The 19249-nt window shown below is 45.7% G+C and overlaps 1 protein-coding gene across 5 annotated transcripts in view; it reads right to left on the bottom strand.

Moving 5' to 3' along the window:
* Positions 1 to 624: 624 nt before the first annotated feature.
* The window catches only part of FAAP100 (FA core complex associated protein 100), a 37329-nt gene continuing 18704 nt past the window's right edge, over positions 625 to 19249 (bottom strand). For 3 of the 5 annotated variants that reach the window (XM_026701754.2, XM_087924996.1, XM_026701755.2), the window contains exons 7-10: positions 17424 to 17560; positions 15250 to 15366; positions 14028 to 14114; positions 8917 to 9860 (exon numbers count right to left, since the gene is read on the bottom strand). In XM_026701754.2, coding sequence (XP_026557539.2) covers positions 9735 to 9860; positions 14028 to 14114; positions 15250 to 15366; positions 17424 to 17560 — 467 coding nt within the window. In that variant the 3' untranslated portion in view covers positions 8917 to 9734. Of the gene's footprint in view, positions 778 to 8916; positions 9861 to 11052; positions 11163 to 14027; positions 14115 to 15249; positions 15367 to 17423; positions 17561 to 19249 lie in introns of those variants that run through there. The other 2 variants (XM_087924998.1, XM_087924997.1) reach the window with 2 other exon arrangements.

Raw genomic sequence — 19249 nt, forward strand, 5'->3', positions numbered from 1 at the left:
CCTTACAATCTGTTCTTTTAAAGCTGAGTAGCTCTGCTCTTGCCAGTTTCAGTCAAAGCCTGCAATATATTTAATAGACTTTGTATTTCCAGATTACTTTTGTTTCTAGTAGCAGCTCTTTTCAATCAATATCAATATCACATTTAATATCCTGACTCAAGAGGTTGTAGCCCAAAGATGGAAGGAGTTTGGTGGCATTTGGCTGTTGTTCTCTCAGCCCACATTATCACAGGGTGGTATTGTGAGGAAAAATGGAGAGAGAGAGAGAGAAAGAGAGAGAGAGAGAGAGAGAGAGAGAGAGAGAGAGAGAATACACTATGTATATACCCCTTTGAGCTGATGTTATAAAAAGTGGGATTCAAATCTGATGAAATGAAGGCAATAAACACATAAAATGTAAAGTCATCTTCTACTCTACAGTAGATGCCAGAGATATAGATTAGAAGCTAACTCAGAAACGCCTGGCAGGAGGAGAATGAGGTGGTCCAGCTGTTGCAAGCTTTTTAATAAAATAAAATCCTGGGGTAAGACAAGAAGGGGAGTAAATTTAATTTTGGCCAGGCTTGCAAAATTTCAACTAAGATTTAAAGGGAGGAAAATTAATGATGAAGAATGAGGGGCTGGGGTTCTGGAATTATTGCCTGAGATAGGATTAATTTTATAGTCAAGAGTTGCTCTTCAGGAAATTTTCACAATGCCCAGGACTGTCCAGTTACTGAAGCAGCCTCTCTTCTACTCTGCTCTCCTTCCATGTCGGACATGCCTTCCGCAAATAACCTGAAAAGGAAGGATGCTGGTTCAATGCAGTTTCCTGTCCCAACAGCTGTCTTGCAATACCATTGTCTATGAGATCTCTACAGACATTGGATGGCTCCTCTAGTTTCTCCTGCCTGATTCCAAAGCACTGGAATAAGCAAAGTCCTTTAGCAGGAGAACAGAGGCTGAGTGAGTTTTAGCTGGAATTTTTGTACTGTTTCAGAAGTCACAGCATTCTGCCATTTATTTATTTTTTTTTGCATCCCCCTCTTTCTCTATTTTTACTCTTAAAATAATGCACAGCAATTGTAAAGCAACACTATTGCTAATGCGATGCAGGCAAAAAATGGAAATCTTCCAGTGGAAGCAGGCTTTCTACCTACCCATCCCCTCCATTGGAAATGGAGAGGCTCTCATTAGCCAAAGGCAACAAACAGGCAGGAGTGTGGATACTAAACAAATGAGTATTTCAGATTTGCTTCTTATTTTGTTGTCCAGAAGGTACTGTATGAGCAAATTGCATTCGAGAATGAGACTAGTATTTACTTCTTCAAGTCATTAAAAACTCATCTAATCAAAACCAGAAAAATTAAAGTGCAATAAAGATGAAGAACATTCCAGCGGTTTGTAAAAATGATGCAGACCCACAAAGCAGAATAGTTAATTCAGTTGCATGTAGACTTGAACTCTATTCATATTATTGGAAGAAATATCCTTCTGGATTCAGTTCCAAGCAGGAAAAAAGACACTGGAAACATGGAGGCTGTTTGGAAGTTTTAATGGACAGGACCTCATGGCCTGGAGCTCCAGAGTGAAAAAGGAAGGATAATCACATGTTTCAAGGTGAAGGAAGAGATCAGGAAAGGACTGAGGTGCTGAGAGTGCCTGGGTTTTATACCCTCTGTTGGGATTTGAATTGGAGCTTGTATTCTGATTGGTTGTCAGACTCCCATGGGCAACTCTGTAGGCTGTCCTGAGTTCCAGGCTTGGTTGAGCCTTGCTGGATGATGATGCACTGAAAAGGGCTTTTGGCAATTGCTGTAGCTTTACCTGGAGATCTTTGTTATGTAAAGTATTCTGGCCCAGGCCTTAATGGCCCAGCCATTAACAAAGGTGGGGGTGAGTTTCTGCTTCTCTTTTAGAGGAAATATTCTGCCTTTTTAATATTTCCCAGGATATTTCATTTTTCTAGGAAACGGGTGGGTGCTAACTTCCTACAATATTATGGATAGGTGGGGGGGGGGAGGGTGGATGTGATTGAAGAGGCAGCCTATGGATTTTTTAAAAAATGAATGTAGGTAGTGCTCACTTAACAACCCTAATTGGGGCCACATTACGCAAAGCAGTTGCTAAGTGGGAAGTCAGATTATCACGGCAGCATTTTCTGGCTAGAAAGAGACAAGACTACAGTTTTACACCTTCAACTGTGGCTTGACTCTTAATCACTCCCCTGCCCTTTGGAATGCTCCAGTGTCTGCTTACTGTCTTATACCCATAGAAAGCAATGCGATTACGGCACAGCTTGGGGCAGGCACATTATGCAAACAGCTTACAGTACTCTCTTGAAATCTCTCTCCAATCTCTCCACTTTGTGAGGAGAATGGGGAGAAAAAGAACCAAGTGGTTTTTGTAGGCAATTTCTCCTTTGCCTGATATTTTTCTGCTGCCAGCACATTCTATTGCTTTCAATTTGTGGAAGAATGAACAGCTTTCTCTCTTGAAATCTCTTCCTTTCCCATCTCGCTGCTCTGCAGGCAGGAGGGACAAATCACTTGCTTTATTTCTCCTCTCTCCTCACAAGAGAAATTGGAGAGAAAGAGATTTCAAGAGAATAGTGTAAGCTGTTTGCCTAGCACACTTGTGGCTCCTAGCTCCAGGCTGCGGTGTAATCACATTGCTTTCAATGTATTGTTGGAAGAAATATCCTTCTGGGTTCAGTTCCAAGTGGGGAAAAAGACACTGGAAACATGGAGGCTATTTGGAAAGATGGTTTAATGGTGGACAGCAGGACCACATGGCTTGGAACTCCAAAGTGAAAAGGATGATCACAAGATATTAGGTGAAGGAAAAGAAGGGGCAAGATGCTGAGAGATCTTAGTTATATACCCTCTGTTGGGCCCCACTTTAGTGTTTCCTGTTCCTGTGTAAGAAATGTATCCCATTGGCTGTCAGACTCCCAGGGGCGGGGGTCTTAGCTAACTTTGTAGGCTTTGTCTGGACCACATGGCTTCAACTAAGTGCTGGCTGATGCGATCTTCCTAGGCCAGATGGTGAAATGGGCAGAGGGCTTTGTTATGTAGAATACTGTGGCCCATGCCTTAATGGTTTGCCCATTAACAAAGGTGGGGGTGAGTTTCTGCTTCTAAATTTTTACTTCTCTTTTTAGGGGAAATATTCTGCCTTTTTAGTATATCCTAAACTATTTCATTTTCCTAGGAGAGGAGTGAGTTTTAACTTCCAACAGTACGAAAGACCAAAACAATTTATTCTCTTGCAATCCCTTCCTCTCCAATAGCTATTTTGCAAAAGGGAATAAAAGAAATAAAACACAGGTCACGCAAAAGACAGCACATACTGCCTGTAATGGCAAAATTGTGACCGAAGGACACTATGAAGGTCATAAATGACCGTAAATTAGTCATAACATTATATTTTCAACTGGTATCTTGTTATTTCCATGGTAACTTCCAAGTGGGCAATAAGCAAGGACTATCTGTACAACTCCTGAGTGGTTCCTTGTTTGAAGGCTTTCGTACACACCTGATTTATAAGCTTACACAGCGTAAAGCAACAGAACCTTCTGTGTGAATATTTAGACCAGTCAACTCCATGCTTTGTGCTGCTATTATTATCAACCAGATCTTGTTCTAATGGACCTGAGAAGGAGTTCCTGAAAACCTAGACAAAGCATTTCTTGTACCAGTCACCTCAGTGCATGTACACGTTCATACAGAGAAGAATAGAAAAATACCCATGGCAGTTACGCAGATGCTACAAAATCAGGACATAGATGGAAGTATGTGATCTGGAGCACAAAGAGCAGCAACCCACCCCCCCGCCCCCAGCTTTGGGCTCTGTGCTTCCCAAGACTCTGACCCAACTGGACTATTCAATTGCTACAGTTTACTCAGCACATTTCATACACTTTAAGCGCCACTATATCCCTTTAACTCAAGGGTGGATATATTTGGTCTACCCACTGGTTACTCGGCAAAGGGAATGTTCTAGGTCTACATGCAGTGGTGGGATTCAAATAATTTCACAACAGGTTCTCTGCCCTGATGATTTCTTCCAACAACCAGTCACCAAACTGCTCAGAAAGTTAACAACTGGTTCTCCCAAAGTGGCTGAACTGGCTGAATCCCACCGCTGTCTACATGGCATTCTGAACTGTGAATTAGCCATATTGGGTGAGCTTGCCTACAGTAGCAAGTTTTAAACTACAATTAGCTACGGAGGGATGCAGCATTGCACACAAACAGGGGTAGGAAACCGCTCCACTGTGCAGGTGTCTCGGTGCCAGCATTTCATCTGGAGGGCAGCTGTGCTCCAGCGAGAGCTGCCATTTAAGTTTTCCACAGGGCCCCATAACAAGGCTTCATCATGGGGAATAAAATGGCCTCTCTCAAGTACCTGACAATAATTCAGGCAAGTTAGCGAAGCGGTCCTTGGAGCCAGGAAGAAACCACCTGCCTTAGAATGCAGCTGCCACTTTTGAGGGAGGGAGGGAATGAACGTATGGAGTAATTCATTGTCCTTTTGCCTCTCATTCAAAAGTCATATTGGGACAATGCTTCCACTGGGCCCAACCCGAAGCTCGCTAAGCCACGCAAGCTTTGGAAACCTTCCGATCCTTCTGGGGAAAGGTTACAAACACTTGATCGGGGAAAAGGGAAGGGGAAAAAAAACAAAAAACAATTGGCCGATTTAGGGTTTAAGGCAAGCCGGGCGTCCCGATTGGCTTTTTCAGCTTGAGGAATGTGGGCGGGGGCTGCAGACATTCAAATGAAGGTCTACCAGGTGATCGCGTACAAGACGCGGAAAGAGAAGCGGAAATCCTTTGTGCTGCAAGAGAAGGGCGACGGCGAGATCGCCTCCTCCTCTTCCTCTCTCCACCTCGCTGTCCCCGGCCCTTATAAAGGCAATTTTTTTTCCTGCCCTGAAGGGAAAGGAAATAGGGCAACTTCGGACAGAGCCATATAAGGCAAACGGAGCGACAGACTTTAGACCCCAGATCCAGCCGCAGATGTTAGGAAACCGCACACGGGTCGTAATTATGCAGTATCGAACTCGCTTATCTCGGACCGCCTCACATCAAAAGTCAAAAAAGAACACCGCGTCCCTTTCCTAAAAAGCAAACAAACACCCAGCCTTTTCCCCGAGCAAACAGACCGAGGGACACAGGCGTCCAATCCGCCGCCTGGCTGGCAAAGGCAAATTAGGGTTTAAATGGGGCGGTGTGTGTGTGTGTGCGTGCAATCGGTGGGTGGAAAAGGCACGTTCCTCCCTTCATTCATAGAGAAGGAGCTCCTTGGCTCCGGTCGCTAAGCGTCAAATCATGCAAAGCGAGAGGCGGCCGCCTCTCTTGAACCTACGGCGAGCTGCTCTTTATGCCTGCGCTGCGGAGAGGACGAGCGACTCCCACTGGGGACCGCGTCGGCGCCTGCCCCCGGCCCCCTTCTTCCTCCGCTGTATCCGCCCTGGGAGCCGGCCAGCCGGCTGTTGGGGCAGTGGGGCGAGTCTCCGATCCAGAAAATGGCATCGCTGGCAGGCGGGGACGGTCTGCAGGGGAACGCGATTGCGAGGCTGGCCTTTCCCGTCTTCCGCCTGGGCGAGAGCCGCTTCGTTAAATCGCCGAAAGGATGAATGGGCGCTGGCGCTCCCCCGCCTGTGGGAGATGGGCAGTGAACGCCAGTTTAAGCTCGACGGCGAATTACAATGAAAGAAAAAAGAAAAGCAGCCAACTCGGGCAAAAGTTATGACTGCTGAGCTAATGCAGGGTCAGGCCTCTGCCCATTTTTCTTTTTCGTGCGTGGGAAAGCCTAATTAGAGACGAAAAATCCTGTAGGGACTCAGATATATTTGGTTTAAACAGCTTATTAAGCACTGCATGCTTTCATGTTATGAAGCCCTCCTCGTTTGTTTCCACATACAGTTGACATCTCTGTTAATTGCATTGGGAACAATACCAAAGTGATGTATTGATGCACCCATAGTAGGCATTCATCAAAAAGCCAGGACATCTCTCTGCAGCAGCCAGCCATCTTGACATGAACACAATGTTTGAGCTGTGTATTATTCACAACCAATGTGAGTGCACTTGGGTGTTATCCAAGCTCAAGTGTATAAGTAGGTTCAGTCACTGTGTTGAGCCATACTGTTTAAAGTCAGCTGTAACTATACTTTTGTAAACCATCCTCAGTGGAGAAATATGCATACATGCAAGTGGGAGTTACTTTGCTTTAGTGTTGCAGGTTTCATCAATCTAATCACCCCAGTTTGAAAATATAATTGTAAAACTCTCCTGTGTGAGCTCAGTCAAGTGAGCCTCAATCCAAAAATCTTGGTGAAATAAGTCATGTTTAATGCAACACGTGGACCCATCTGTATATCCTTTGGGTTGGGCTTCAAACCACCTATGTGGCTTGTGGAAAGGCACTCCACATCCGTGTCACAAAAACACCTGTCTTTTATGAATGTATGTTTTGAACTTAAAGAGATTCTCATTTTTCAGGAAAGAGGCATAATGTGTTTCTGTGTTAAGTCTGCACAGGAAAAAGATAGCAGAAGAAAGAAATGCATCTGTACCACAGGGGAAATAATAGCTCTACCACACTGCTAGTTTTTCAGACACACAAAAGCAAGAGCTCAGTGTATTGCATTTGGACAGAAGGCAGCTTCAAAATTGCTCGGAGATCTTGGGCAAGGAGCAGCAGGTGAGCTTTTAAACTCCTGCTGATCCCAGCGGATTTGCTGCTTGTGTGATGTTGGAGAAAGAGCTCACTAGAATAAGGAAAAGACAGCTAAATGGGTTGGGTAGCTGTGATGTTGCTATCTCTGAGGCAAGAGCAGGGTCGAAAGAAGCTCTGCCATAAAATTACCAGATCCTGGGATGATCAATACGAGACGTATTCCCGAGAATTAAACAAGGAATACACTGTGGATCTTGAGCCCACTTGGCTAAGCACCTCTCAGCTTAGTGCCAAAATGGCATTGCTCAGCGTCAGCCTCCATGGACCTGCTAAATCCTCTCCAAGCAACCCAGAGTTAATGGCACATTGACCTCTGCTGACGGCAAGAGGGTAGTGCAACTATGTTCCTGATGCAGAAGGACCAGCCCAGGGATTTGCAGAGGAATTACACACAATTAGTCATAATGAGAAAACACAAGTGCGTCTGCTCTACAAATTTATCGCCCTAAAGGTATGTGTATAGTGGGGGTATGGGATAAATCGGAGCTCAGTTTGGCAAAAGTGTGGCTGACACTCTTGATGATAAACAAATAGGATACTTTCTAGGAAAGGAAACGAGGTGGGGAGGCAGGTATTCTAACCAAGATCCTGAGATTATAATTTGAGTGCCAGGATGAATTCTGTGATGGACAGTCTGGAGACTTGATTTGTCTGGACTTGACTTCCTATTTCTTTGAGCAAAACAATCCCAGCCAGGGACCTGAGAGTAGCCACCTCCTCCTCCTCCTCCTCCTCCTCCCCCTCCTCGCAGTGACTAGGAACTTCTTGTTTCTCTCCTTGGGTTCTCCAGCTTCACTAACTCACCAGCTACGATTTCTCCAAGCAGAGACGGTCTGTGAAGCCGATTCCTGCTCCTTATGGAGCTGGGGAGGGGTGGACTCTCTCTGTACGTGTTCAGCGCTGAATGGTTGTTGGCCGGCATCCAATTAGGCTAGCACTGCAGGGAGGCTGAGACCCGGACCTGTCAATTCTCCCACTGAGGACTTGCTGAGCAGAAGGCAAAGACACTGGAGCAGGGAATCGCAGGCCACCCAAGCGCTGTCCCTAACTGAAACCCGAACTTTTCCAAAGAGGGACGCTGGGACCGTTCTCTATTGAGCACCCTGCTTTTTCTCACTCAGACGCACAGCTGATCTGCCTGCCCACCGGCCACAATCCTTGCAAGTGCCACTGGTGGAGCACTCCATGATCACACGGGTGTGTGTGTGTGTGTGTGAAGGAGGAGCAGGGGCATCCCCCCCGAAGTCCAACCTATTAAGAGAAATTTAGAAAAGGCAGGTTGGGAAAGCAGCGGCATATATCTCCTCCTTCCGCTCAATACCCATTCCCAAGCCTTGGACAGCAAAGGTCCGCTTAACCTTCACTTTGGAAGGTTAATTACATAGATGCGTGTAAGTGTGTTTATGGAGCCTGTCACTGCTAGGTAAGCAGGGGGAAAGTGCAGCTTCTGTTAAAACAAAAAAAAACCTGGCCTCCCTCCAGGAAGCTTCAGCTGCTGCTGTTTGGACCTCCCAGCCCTTCCCTCTATTGGGGAAGGGAAAGGTAGGCGAGGGGCATCCTAAGATTCAGGAAACAGGGCTGTGGACAGCCTCCCAAACACAAAGCAGGCATTCCCCCTGTGGGTGGCAGCAGTTCTCCCCACCCCCATTTTAAAATATTCAGAGCTGACCTGGTAAGTACAAGGGAAAGGGACGCATGGGAATGGGGCAGCCCGCATCTGCCTCGAAAGAGCTCCAGGATTCAAGGTGAGGATTCTCGCCGAGGGCAGAGGGCAGCCACGACATCAATTATTCCAGATTGGACAAGAGGAAAGTGCACGGCAGCCTTCACCCCTGAGCGATGGTGTGCTTCCTAATGGCCTTTAGTGCCAGCCAGTGAGTGCCGGTGGTGCGGCTTTTCAATTATTCATCGGGAGGAGGCTGCTTTTAAAACAGATGCTGCATTAGCTCAGCAGGAAGGCAGCAGGCAAAGCCCCCAAGCTGCCAAGGGACTGTCAGGGGGAGGGGAGTGAAGAAGGAGAAAGGGGAGAGGGAGGGGAAGGGAAGGGGAGACTGGATTTCCCAGCAAGGGAAGGCTATCCCAGGAGTTAACAACTTGACAAAACACTGGACATTTCCCCATCAATACAAGTCCCTTGAGAAGCAAAGAAGTCTTAAGAACACACATATTACACAAGTCTGCAGGAGTCTCTGCCTTGGAAATTGACAAGCAAGTAGTTTATAGAAAGGAAACATATTGGAAAAAGGAGCAAAATGTCCCATTAGAAAAAGGGATGCCATACTAAGAGCACCCCCTGAGTAACCTACGTATGTGACAGCCTGTTTTTCCACAGTGTTTTCTGGAAAAAAAAATGTGACACAGCTAGAAGCGTAGCCCTTTGGTGGTAGTGGTGGTGATGGTAGCGGCTGCGGCGGCTGCTTCTGCTCAGAATGAACCAAAAGGCATTGCATTTCCAGCAAAATCTCCCCTACCCTACCCCCCCACTGACAACTCACCAGACTTGCCTGCCACAGCAACGTTAAGGGCCACCAAAAGCGAGAAAAGCTAAACTAACGACATCGAGGGCAATCCACAACACACCACCCTCAGCCACGAGAGCGCCTGGCTAGCCATCCAAATTACATACATACACCTGGGCATCTCTGCACGCACGTGCACGCAAGGACCAGACACACGCCTGCCTGCCTGTGAGAGCGTCACAATGCAACCAGGCGCCTGTCCAGGGTGGGCAAAAACACGGAGCCTAGGGGAGGGAGAGAGGGAGGGCGGGGGAGCTAGTTGTGTTGAAAGGGAAGAGGATGAGGGATTGCAGGAGAAAGCTTGGCCCCTGATCCTTCAGTCTCCAGAGGAGCCAGGGTCTGCCTGTTGGGAATCCTCCGCCCCTTCTCTACCACGCCTCTGCTTCAGCCTCCCGTCCAGAAAGTGCACAGCCTGCTGCTCCCTTCATCCACCAGCTCTGGGCAGAGGCGGCAGTGGGATCCTCCGAAGGGTGCCGCTCCTTGACACTCACAGGACCACAAGGCTGGGGTTGCGTAGCTGCTGGTAAACATGAAGGAGCTTCTCCACTGTTGCATCCGAATCATTCCCCAGGCACAGGTTATCCCGGAGGGACTGGGCTTCCTTTAACAGCATCTAACAGAACAGAATAACAGCGTAACAGAGATGGAAGGGACCCTGCAGGTCTTCTACAGTAGTCCAGCCTCTCACTCAGGCAGGAAGCCCATCATCCAATGTCATCCAGAGCAGTGGGGGAGAGGGGAGCCTCTGATGTAATGGACGGAATAAACCAGGGACAAGACCTCTATACGTTTTGATAAAAGGCTCTGGGCATTTCTGAAAGCACCGGGGAGAACTTAGGGGCAACCGTGGGCTTCAAAACGAGCAGATCTATAAAGGGCTAGGTCCTACGTTTGACATCTTTCGATCCATGCCATGCCAGAAAGATGGTTGTGGAGAATTATCTTTTCTTGTGAACAGAAGGGAACAATAGAGCTGGGAGGGACCTTGGAGGTCTTCTAGTCCTACCCCCCCCCAACCCCCCTGCTCAAACCATTTCAGACAAACGGCTGCCCAATCTCTTCTTTAAAAAGCCCCAGTGTTGGAGCACTCACAACTTCTGGAGTTATTACTAATCGCCCCACTGATTAATTCAGGACATTTCTCCTTAGTTCTAGGCTGCTTCTCTCCTAGATTAGAACAGGGACTGATCAACAAGCTGTCCCTAAAATGGTTGCCTTTGCCGGCAGCTTCACGCCCAACTAAAGAACATGGCTTTCTCTAAGCCCTCCTTCCCCACACAGCCAGACCATCTCTCAATGCCCTTTGGGGCTGCCCTTCGAAGACACCTCGGAAGTTCCAGTGCGGTTCCTATTCTTCAGGCCTTCTATTGGTTACCTAGAAAGATCCCTACGGCGTTGTTCTATGCTCAGCAGGGGACGTTCCTGCCTGTCCTCTCACCTGATGAGGGCTAGGGTTCAGTATCGGGCAGCCCCACCACAGGTCTTTCCTGATGTGTCCTACTCACTCTGCAACACGTCGCCTCCAAAGATGGAACCGGCCCGTTTGGTGCTAACATTTTGCAAAGCTGTGAAAATAATTTTGTGCGGATGGGCTTCCAAAGCTTCCTAGTGGCTGGTCTGCCCCTTTTTCTTCTTTTGTAGGTTTGTGGGTGGGGTGGGGAGGAATATTAGTGGTTTCTGTTTTGGAGGGCAGGATGATACTGTTTCCTTGTACAAGTTGCTTTGATGTTTTTATACACTACCTGGCGATACCGACTGACACATCATACAGACGGTTCTCGCTTAAAGCCTGTCCCATTTCGTGACTGTTTAAAATTACGATGGTGCCAAAAATGTAACTTTATGATTGGTCCTCGCTCATACCACCATCAAAGCCTCTTGTGAAGGGATCGCCATTTGTGTGCTTCACAGCTGCCTTCCAACAAGCAGAGTCAACAGAGAAGCCAGAAATAAAAAGAAAAATCGTGGTCACGTGATGTCTTGCTTAATGACCACGGTGGTTAGCGATGGACTTGCTGGTCCCACCTGTGCTAGTCCAGCGAGGACTATACATATTCGATTCAAAAGGTGGATTTCCCATTAAATCCTTCTCCCTACACAAGACCATGTGGTTCTTCAGCTCTTCTGTGTTTCAGGATTGGCAGAGTTTGTAACGGTCAGGGCTTCGTACAGGAAGACACAAAGCACTTTCCTTTCTAGTTTTTTTTCTAGAGCTGCGCTGAAAGAATCCCTTCCAAACAGAAAGCAAAAAAAACAAAACCCCTCCTCGTTTGGACAAATTAGGGGAGTCCAAGAGTTATAGCAAACTATCAGAGATATCTTTGTGGGGGAACCCTTGGCAGCTGTGCTGATGAGGTTTTAAATTATGCCCCTCATCAGTTTATACTGGGGGAGGATGCTATTCACCGGATTTCTCTCCCTCTCCCTCCAACTTTTCTGGATGAATATTGGTTTACAGTAAAGTTAAGAATATCTTTAAGCTGAGAACATCGATTCTAAAATCTGCTGCTAGAATTTAATGGCTTGGACAGAAATGAACTCAGTGGCTACACGTAGGCCACAGATGGCTCAGAATGAATGTGTTATTCGCATAATTAATCTGTGAAATCTATTACAAGATGTGGTGAGGGTCACTAGCTGGCAGTCTGTAACGCGAGAGGATAAATTGATTGAGGACAGATCTAAGGGTATTAGATGTGAAGAGCAGATATGGGGGGAAAGCAGGCCCCAAAATATAAACTGCAGAGGAATTTTAATCCAGTCAGTCACTGTCTTTCAGCCCAATCATCTACTGTTGCTGTGAGGACAAAATACAGGTAATCCCCAACTTACAATCATTTATTTAGCGACCAAGGTTATGGCAGCAGTGGAAAAAGTGATTGATGAGACCAGTCCTCGCACTCAAAAATTCAGGCTCCTGACAAACCAAAATGTATTTACAATGGTTGCAGCATCCCAGAGCCCCCAGAGTGTTCATCACCATTTCAACCTTCACTATCATCTTCTTCAATGCGGGGAACTGCGTTTGCCTAATGACTATGTGATTCACTTAATGACCACAACAAAAAGCTTGAAAAATTGGGCGTGACTCATGTAATGACCTCCTAACTTAGTGATGGGGGTCCCAGTCTGAATCGTAGTCAAAAATCAAGGACTGACTCTTAGCTGTAAATCTTTTTGTGTGGATAAAATGGTATTATCCATACGTGAAATAGTATAAAGTATTTTATCTATTACGTCCAGAGTCTGCTAACGTGAAGTCTGGTAAACTGATATCACCAACAACAGCAATAACTACAAGAAAGGTGTATCTCTGTCTCATCCCTGTGAGCATACCAGAGGCATCTTATTGGCTGTTGTGGGAAATATAGTGCTGGATTAAAATGCACCTTGTCCTGAGGGAGCAGAGCTATTCGGAAGCTCTATATAAACCCAGGGTGTATTTCCACGATTGGGAACAGGGAGAAAAGTGAGAAGACAAAACTCAACCCTCAAGTGAAATCCCCAGTTGCATAAAAGGTTCCATTGTGAAAGCATATAAAGCAGGTCATGCTTTATATGAACATCTGCTTTCAGCTCTGGGCTAAGGCAGGGAAGGAAAGAATGGTATCACTAATCAAATTATGGAACACATGAACAGAATGAACACAGACTGGGTGAGGCAGTCAACAACTAACTCAAGGTTAACGGCACCAAACTTGATTGCAGGAAATCAGCAACAGAGTGGCCAATGTCTGGAATACTCTACCTGACTCTGTGGTTTCTTCCCCAAACCCCAAAAACTTTAACCTTAGACTGTCTACTATTGACCTCACCCCTTTCCTAAGAGGTCTGTAGGGGGCGTCCATAAGCGCACCAACGTGCCTACCGTCCCTGTCCTATTGTTTCTTTTATTTTTATTTTATTTTTCATATATGTATCCATGTATTCATAACTATGTTTTTACTTATACCTATTATCTTATAATCGCTTGACAAAATAAAATAAATAAAACTATGAAACAAGCCATAAACCCATTCCCTCATTGGTTCCCTCAAGCCAGATTCTGAAATTATGATGGTTCAGCCTTTCCAATTCCAATGGAGTGGCTAAAAACAAGTGTGGAAGGCTGTACAGGCAGTCCTTGCCCATCGCTTAGCAACCATTCAAAGTTAAGGTGGAGCCGAACAAATGGTACTTACAACCAGTCCTTGAAGTTATAGTTGTCATAGCGCCTCCGCAGTCACATGATCAAAATTTGGAATTTGGCAGCCTGCTCCCATTTACAACTGCGGTGTGCGCTTCAACTCTTCCCGCTCTTCTATTTCCTGTCCCACCCCCCCACCCCCATCTCTGCCCTTTGGCTGCGCTGCACTCCCCCATTGCCACCTACCCCTGCTGCCCTTCCCTCTGATCTTCTTCTTCCTCCAGTGCCTCACCAAAAGGGCAGAAATGGAGATGAGATCGATAGATAGATGGGGGAACTGAAAGCAGAGGTGAGCCAGGAGGACAGGAACAGTTTGAGGCCCCCTCCTAATGACTGCACAGTCCTTGCCTAACAACCAGGACTACCGGAACTACCGTCGCTAAGCAGTGTGGTTGTAAGATGTTTCACCCAACGCTTTGCTTAGTGACAGAAATTTCAGTCCCAGTAAGAGTCGTTAAGCAAGGACGACCTGTACTCTGAAATCCCAGCGCTCACCCAAAGGCAGGTGGTTGAAGTTCTCCCACAGCCAACTTGAACAAAGAGTGCAATGCACACTTGCTTCCTCCAGTGCCTTGAGTCTGGGTAGCTGCTTACCTCATGGTTGGCTTGGATCTCTTGGAGATACTGCACTCGGATATCTGGGGGAGAAGAATCCTGGCAAGCTTGTTCCAAAATCAGAGCCTGTGTTAATCAGATCAAAACAAACAGGACTTCTTAAACCCCTCCTGTCTGAAGCAATGGTTTCTTCCATACGGTTCCCACCCAGGCTCTATGCTCTGCAGACAAGGGCCTTGTTTGTGTGTTACCCCCAAAAGGAAGCCTGCCTGGAATTAAATAGGGGAAGCATCTACAGTCCTTGGTGGTGTTGTCAACACTCTGGAATTTCCTCCCCAAATCAGTCCAGCTGGCTTCTTCTTTGTCATGCTTTGAGAAAAAAAATTGAAACATAGCCTTCTTTTCTATCTTTCCTTTCCTAGGAGCCATGCTTTGCTATTGATTTGACACCATTTATTTTTTATGTATACATTTTTACCTCACTGTTTGATGTTGTAATTCTAGCTATTGGTCCTAATTGTTAATTATTCATTCTGTTATTACTCATTGATGAATGAACAGAGTATTTAAATGACTGAAATCAAGAAAATAAATGCCAGGGCAAGGTAAGAAATCCGACTAGGTCTTCACATCTGACCCCTTGTGCTTTTCGAATGTGGTGATGGCCTATCAAACTTCTAAACTAGGATCAGCCCTAGCACCTCTGGGTTTCCTGCTTTCCCAAATGATGTGTCAAAGTTTATATTTCCTTTATCATCCCCAAAATGCAAGAATATGTAAAGAGGAGTTCTTTCATGGGTTCACAGTAAAAACCCATAGCACACTGGGAGTTTTTAGCACACTCCCAGCAGTATACTCCCAGCAGTATATTGGCCTACTTCAAAAAAACACCTACTTCTGTTCCCTTGGGTACTTACATGATTTTTAAAATCACATTTTTATGCTGCCATCTCCCTCTGCAAAGTAACTCTGGGTGGACGATGGGAGAAAACCCTCAAAAGCCTTTGCTTCTTAACATGAGGACCATGGAATATTCATCCCCTTTCTTAAGAGAAAGGAAGTCTATATGGCTTCCTCTCTCTTAAGGACTGGACCATTTCACAAATCAGCCCAGATTTGTGGACAAGGCAACAGGAAAACACCATGCAGCCCCAGCTCCTACTGGATTGCAAGCTAAACCCCTATCTTGTTTGTGCAACCGAAGTTTTCAGGATATAATAGGCAGACATCCTGCCTACCTTCACTCTGCCACAGCACATACCTGAATGCGCCGAACCACAGCATGATGCAGCTGACACATGTTCGCCAGTGGAGAGCCCTGGATGACAATCTCCACCGCTTGGATAGGACCTGCTGGGCTCAGGTCACTGACAGTCACCTGGGAGGAAAACAAGAATGTCACTGCCACCGGTTTCACTGAGCAGAGAAACTGAGAGTAAGGAAGTGTCAATCTTTTTTCTTTTTTAAAAAAAAATGGCTTTCATTTGACAGGGGAAAATGATCACTGTTCCACACCACTGACACTCAAAAGAGGAAAGAAAGGAAGGAAGAGCATAGGGTTGCACCTTATATAAGAGCACTGAAGGCCAAACGGCATTTTAAGCATGTAACTATTATATGCATTTTAAAAAAAATTTCTTCCATGTTCTGAACTATTTTGTCTGGAAGCACAATATCCCTTTCCCAAATGTATTCATTTTTATGATTTATGCCCCCAATTTAAGCTAAGGTAGCATGCTTGGAGAGCGTGTCACTGGAATGAAAGGAGAGTCAACGGACTCCTCCCAAAGTGGTTTTTCCAGTTCACTGAAAAGGTTTTATTGCATTTAAGCTTGTAGCAAGCAGTTTGACCTGTAGCGAAAATTAGAATGGAAATTTGATATACATAGTCCTCTACTCAGTTCATTTAGTGAATGTTTGAAGTTACAACATCACTGAAAAAAATGACCGTTTTTCGCACTTACAACCATTGCAACATCCCCATGGTCACATGATCAAAATTCTGGATGCTTGGTAACTGCCTTGTATTTAGGATGGTTTCAGGGTCCTGGGGTCATGAGATCACTTTTGATGACCTTCTGACGAGCAGAGTCAAGGGGGAAGCCAGATTCCTTTAACAGCTATGTTACTAACTTAACAACTACAGTGATTCACTTAACAATAAAGGTTGTAAAATGGGGCAAAATGCACTTAACAACTGTCTTGCTTAGCAACAGAAATTTCGAGCTCAGTTTTGGTTGTAAGTCAAGTTTGGTTGTATTGCAGGCTAACTCTGCATTCCACTGCCTGCAGTTAGATCCTGACCAGCTCAAGGTGGACTCAGCCTTCCATCCTTCCGAGGTCGGTAAAATGAGGACCCAAATTGTTGGGGGAAATACACTTACATTGTAAACTGCCCAGAGTGTGCCGTTTGTCTGGAATGGTATAGAGGCTCCTGCAGGGGGGGTTGGGCTAGAACAGGAGTCCCCAACCTCTGATCCGTGGCCCAGTACCGGCCCCTGGCCTGTTGGGAGTCAGCCTATGCAAGTGGTGAGCGAGCGAGCGTGTGTAGTCCAAGCTACATTTGTGCAAGTGCCAGGTGAATGTGTGCCCGTGCAAAGATGCATTTGTACAAATGGTGGGCATGTCTGCATGTGAAACTATCCCCTTTTCCCCCCGACCCTGATGTTGCCAGTGATGCCACCACTACTAGTCCACAGGACCAGAAAAGTTGGGGACCACTGGACTGAAAGACCTCCCTTCCAAACCTCTTATTCTATGCTCCACATAGCAAGACAAGAGCACATGTGGCCCATGAAAGGGGACAAGCAAGAAGCAGAGAGTGTTTGTAATCACCCATGGATCTTTGCAAACTGCATCACATCTGGGGCCATCATGCTGATCTCCACACACTGAGCGAAATGCAGTTCTGCCTCGGGAAGGATCTCCTCTCCCTCTGCTTCCCTCTAATGCCGGCTCAATTACAACCCAAGTTCCTAATTTGTATTTGTTTATCGAAATGTAAAATACGTGTATGTTTGCCTGCACGGTATGCATGTATGTATGTTATGTATTCTGTCATGTTTATGTAGTGTGTATGGGGAGGTGGTGACCCTTTGGGAGCTATATGCAACGAAATTTCATTTTAATGTATGCCGATTAGTGTACGTTCAGAGTGACAATAAAGTTAATTCTAAGGCTAACAAAATGAAAATAGTGGAAAAATAAGGGGAGGAAAAAGGAAAGAGGAAAAAGTGTAGGGGAAAAAGGGGAAAAGAAAGAAAGAAAGGCATTGACCTCTTTCTTTAGCGCAGTAGAGTAAGATGATAACAAACACACTCAGCTTTTTACTTTCACATAGAATCTACATACAAGCCGTTTCCATGGCAACAAGCCTATCTAATCAGCATAACCCAAAGTCAAAGTTTCACGGCCCAATTACAACTCCTTCCTTGCCTCTCGGATGTTCAGCTGCACTTTGCCTCCATCTGGGGCCAGGCCTTGCATGACTGCCACCTCCTGGCTCCGAAGGGCATCCGCTTCGGCATTTTCAGCCAGCAGCCATCGCAGCACCACACAGCACAGCGACACATCTGGGCAAAGAGAACAAAAGAAGGGCAATCTTTGTTACCTGAAGAGCATGAGGATCCCTGGGGACACCAGGCTGACACTCCCCGATTCTCCTACTGGCTTTCCAAACATACCTAAGGGTCTATAAGTCTAGGATGCTTTTTTTCAAAAGGCAACTGGACTTTGTTTTTCATTGAAGACTTTTTGCTTCTCACCCAAAGAAGCTTCTTCAGTTCTGACTGAATGGTGGCGAATGGAAGGATTTATATTCCTTGCATTCGAAGGGTTAACACTCTTTCTGAGAGTCACTTGAAGTCACTTGGAGGTTTATCTGTGTTCCACTCTCAGAAAGCGTGCTATTGACCATATGGCTGCAAGGAATGCAAACCCTTAAATCCTCCAACATTCAATCAGAACTGAAAAAGCTTCTTGGATGAGAAGCGAAACGTCTTCAAGGAAAAAGAAAAGTCCAATTACCTTTTGAAGAAAGCACCTTTGGGACAACCATGACCTGGCTGACTGAGAATCTCCAAAGACATAAATCTAGGACATCATAATAAAGATGTTAGGCTGAACTAATTGTTTTACATCCTGTTGAATATAAGGGTCCACCTTTAGGGATCTGAGGTCACAATGATATAAATAAAAGAATCCCAGTGGCCTTTTTAGAAAAAGATGCACAATAATTTTATGCTTTAATTGTAGCCTCCCCCCAAGTTGTCTATGAGTGAGAGAGGCAGTCTCCAATTTTTTAATATATATTTAAACACAACAGATCTAAAAACCTATACTGCTGATAGATATTGGATCTCTGTTCCAGTAAGATAGACAAAGGAAATATCTACAATCCCTGTCTATCACTGCTTGCAATTCTTGCAAAATATTCCAAACCTCGCCATCTTCCTCCCTGCAACACTACCTTGTTGAAAACCATTGTGCAAATGTATATCCAAAATCATATCATTTTTTAAAGTATCGTTAGAAAACACTTTACTGCTTGTCTTGGCAAAGCATCCACTCTAGTCTGGGCTGAAATTAATTTTCAGGATTAGCCGGAAATGAGGATTTGCTCATGAGCATGGCGTACTACTTGCATTCTTTTTAATTGCCAAGAGGAAAGTTATCCAGCTTCTATCACTGGGTTTGGCTGCAACACTGTCCCCTGCCAACTCAAAGGATCTGGGAGTCATTTGCAGGCTTTTTTGATGGTGGAATACTCATTAAAACACGAAGGTGGCTTATTGCTGGCTTTCAGCCTATTAGTTTGATGTTCTTTGATTCTGGGAACGATTCTGTAAGACTGCGATGGGATGCTACCGGACTGCAATTCCCAGCATCCCTCACCACTGCCGTGTTGGCTGGTTGTGTAGCAACATCTGCAGAGCCACAGAGCCCCAACCCTTCTTTTAGAATTGTGCTGTGTGCGTGTTTGTGTGTGTGCGTGAGAGGGGGGGAGGGAGGGAGAGAGAGGGAAGGAGGGAGAGAGAGAGAGAGAGAGAGAGAGAGAGAGAGAGAGAGAGAGAGATTATAGGAAGTTCCATCATCACATAACTCAGCCAAGAATGTTATTAACTGGTCCATTGACAAGCAAGACCTCCCAAGTCTCTCACAACAGCTGCCTTGCAAATAAAAGACACTGTTCTTTTCAGGGCAAACAGACCATGGGAGCTGTCAAGGCGGGTGGGCTTTGGAGGTGCTAAACCTAATGAAAG

The sequence above is a fragment of the Pseudonaja textilis genome, chromosome 2 (genome assembly GCF_049901715.1).
Source record: "Pseudonaja textilis isolate UNSWEBS1 chromosome 2, rPseTex1.2, whole genome shotgun sequence".
Classification (NCBI taxonomy): Eukaryota; Metazoa; Chordata; class Lepidosauria; order Squamata; family Elapidae; genus Pseudonaja; species Pseudonaja textilis.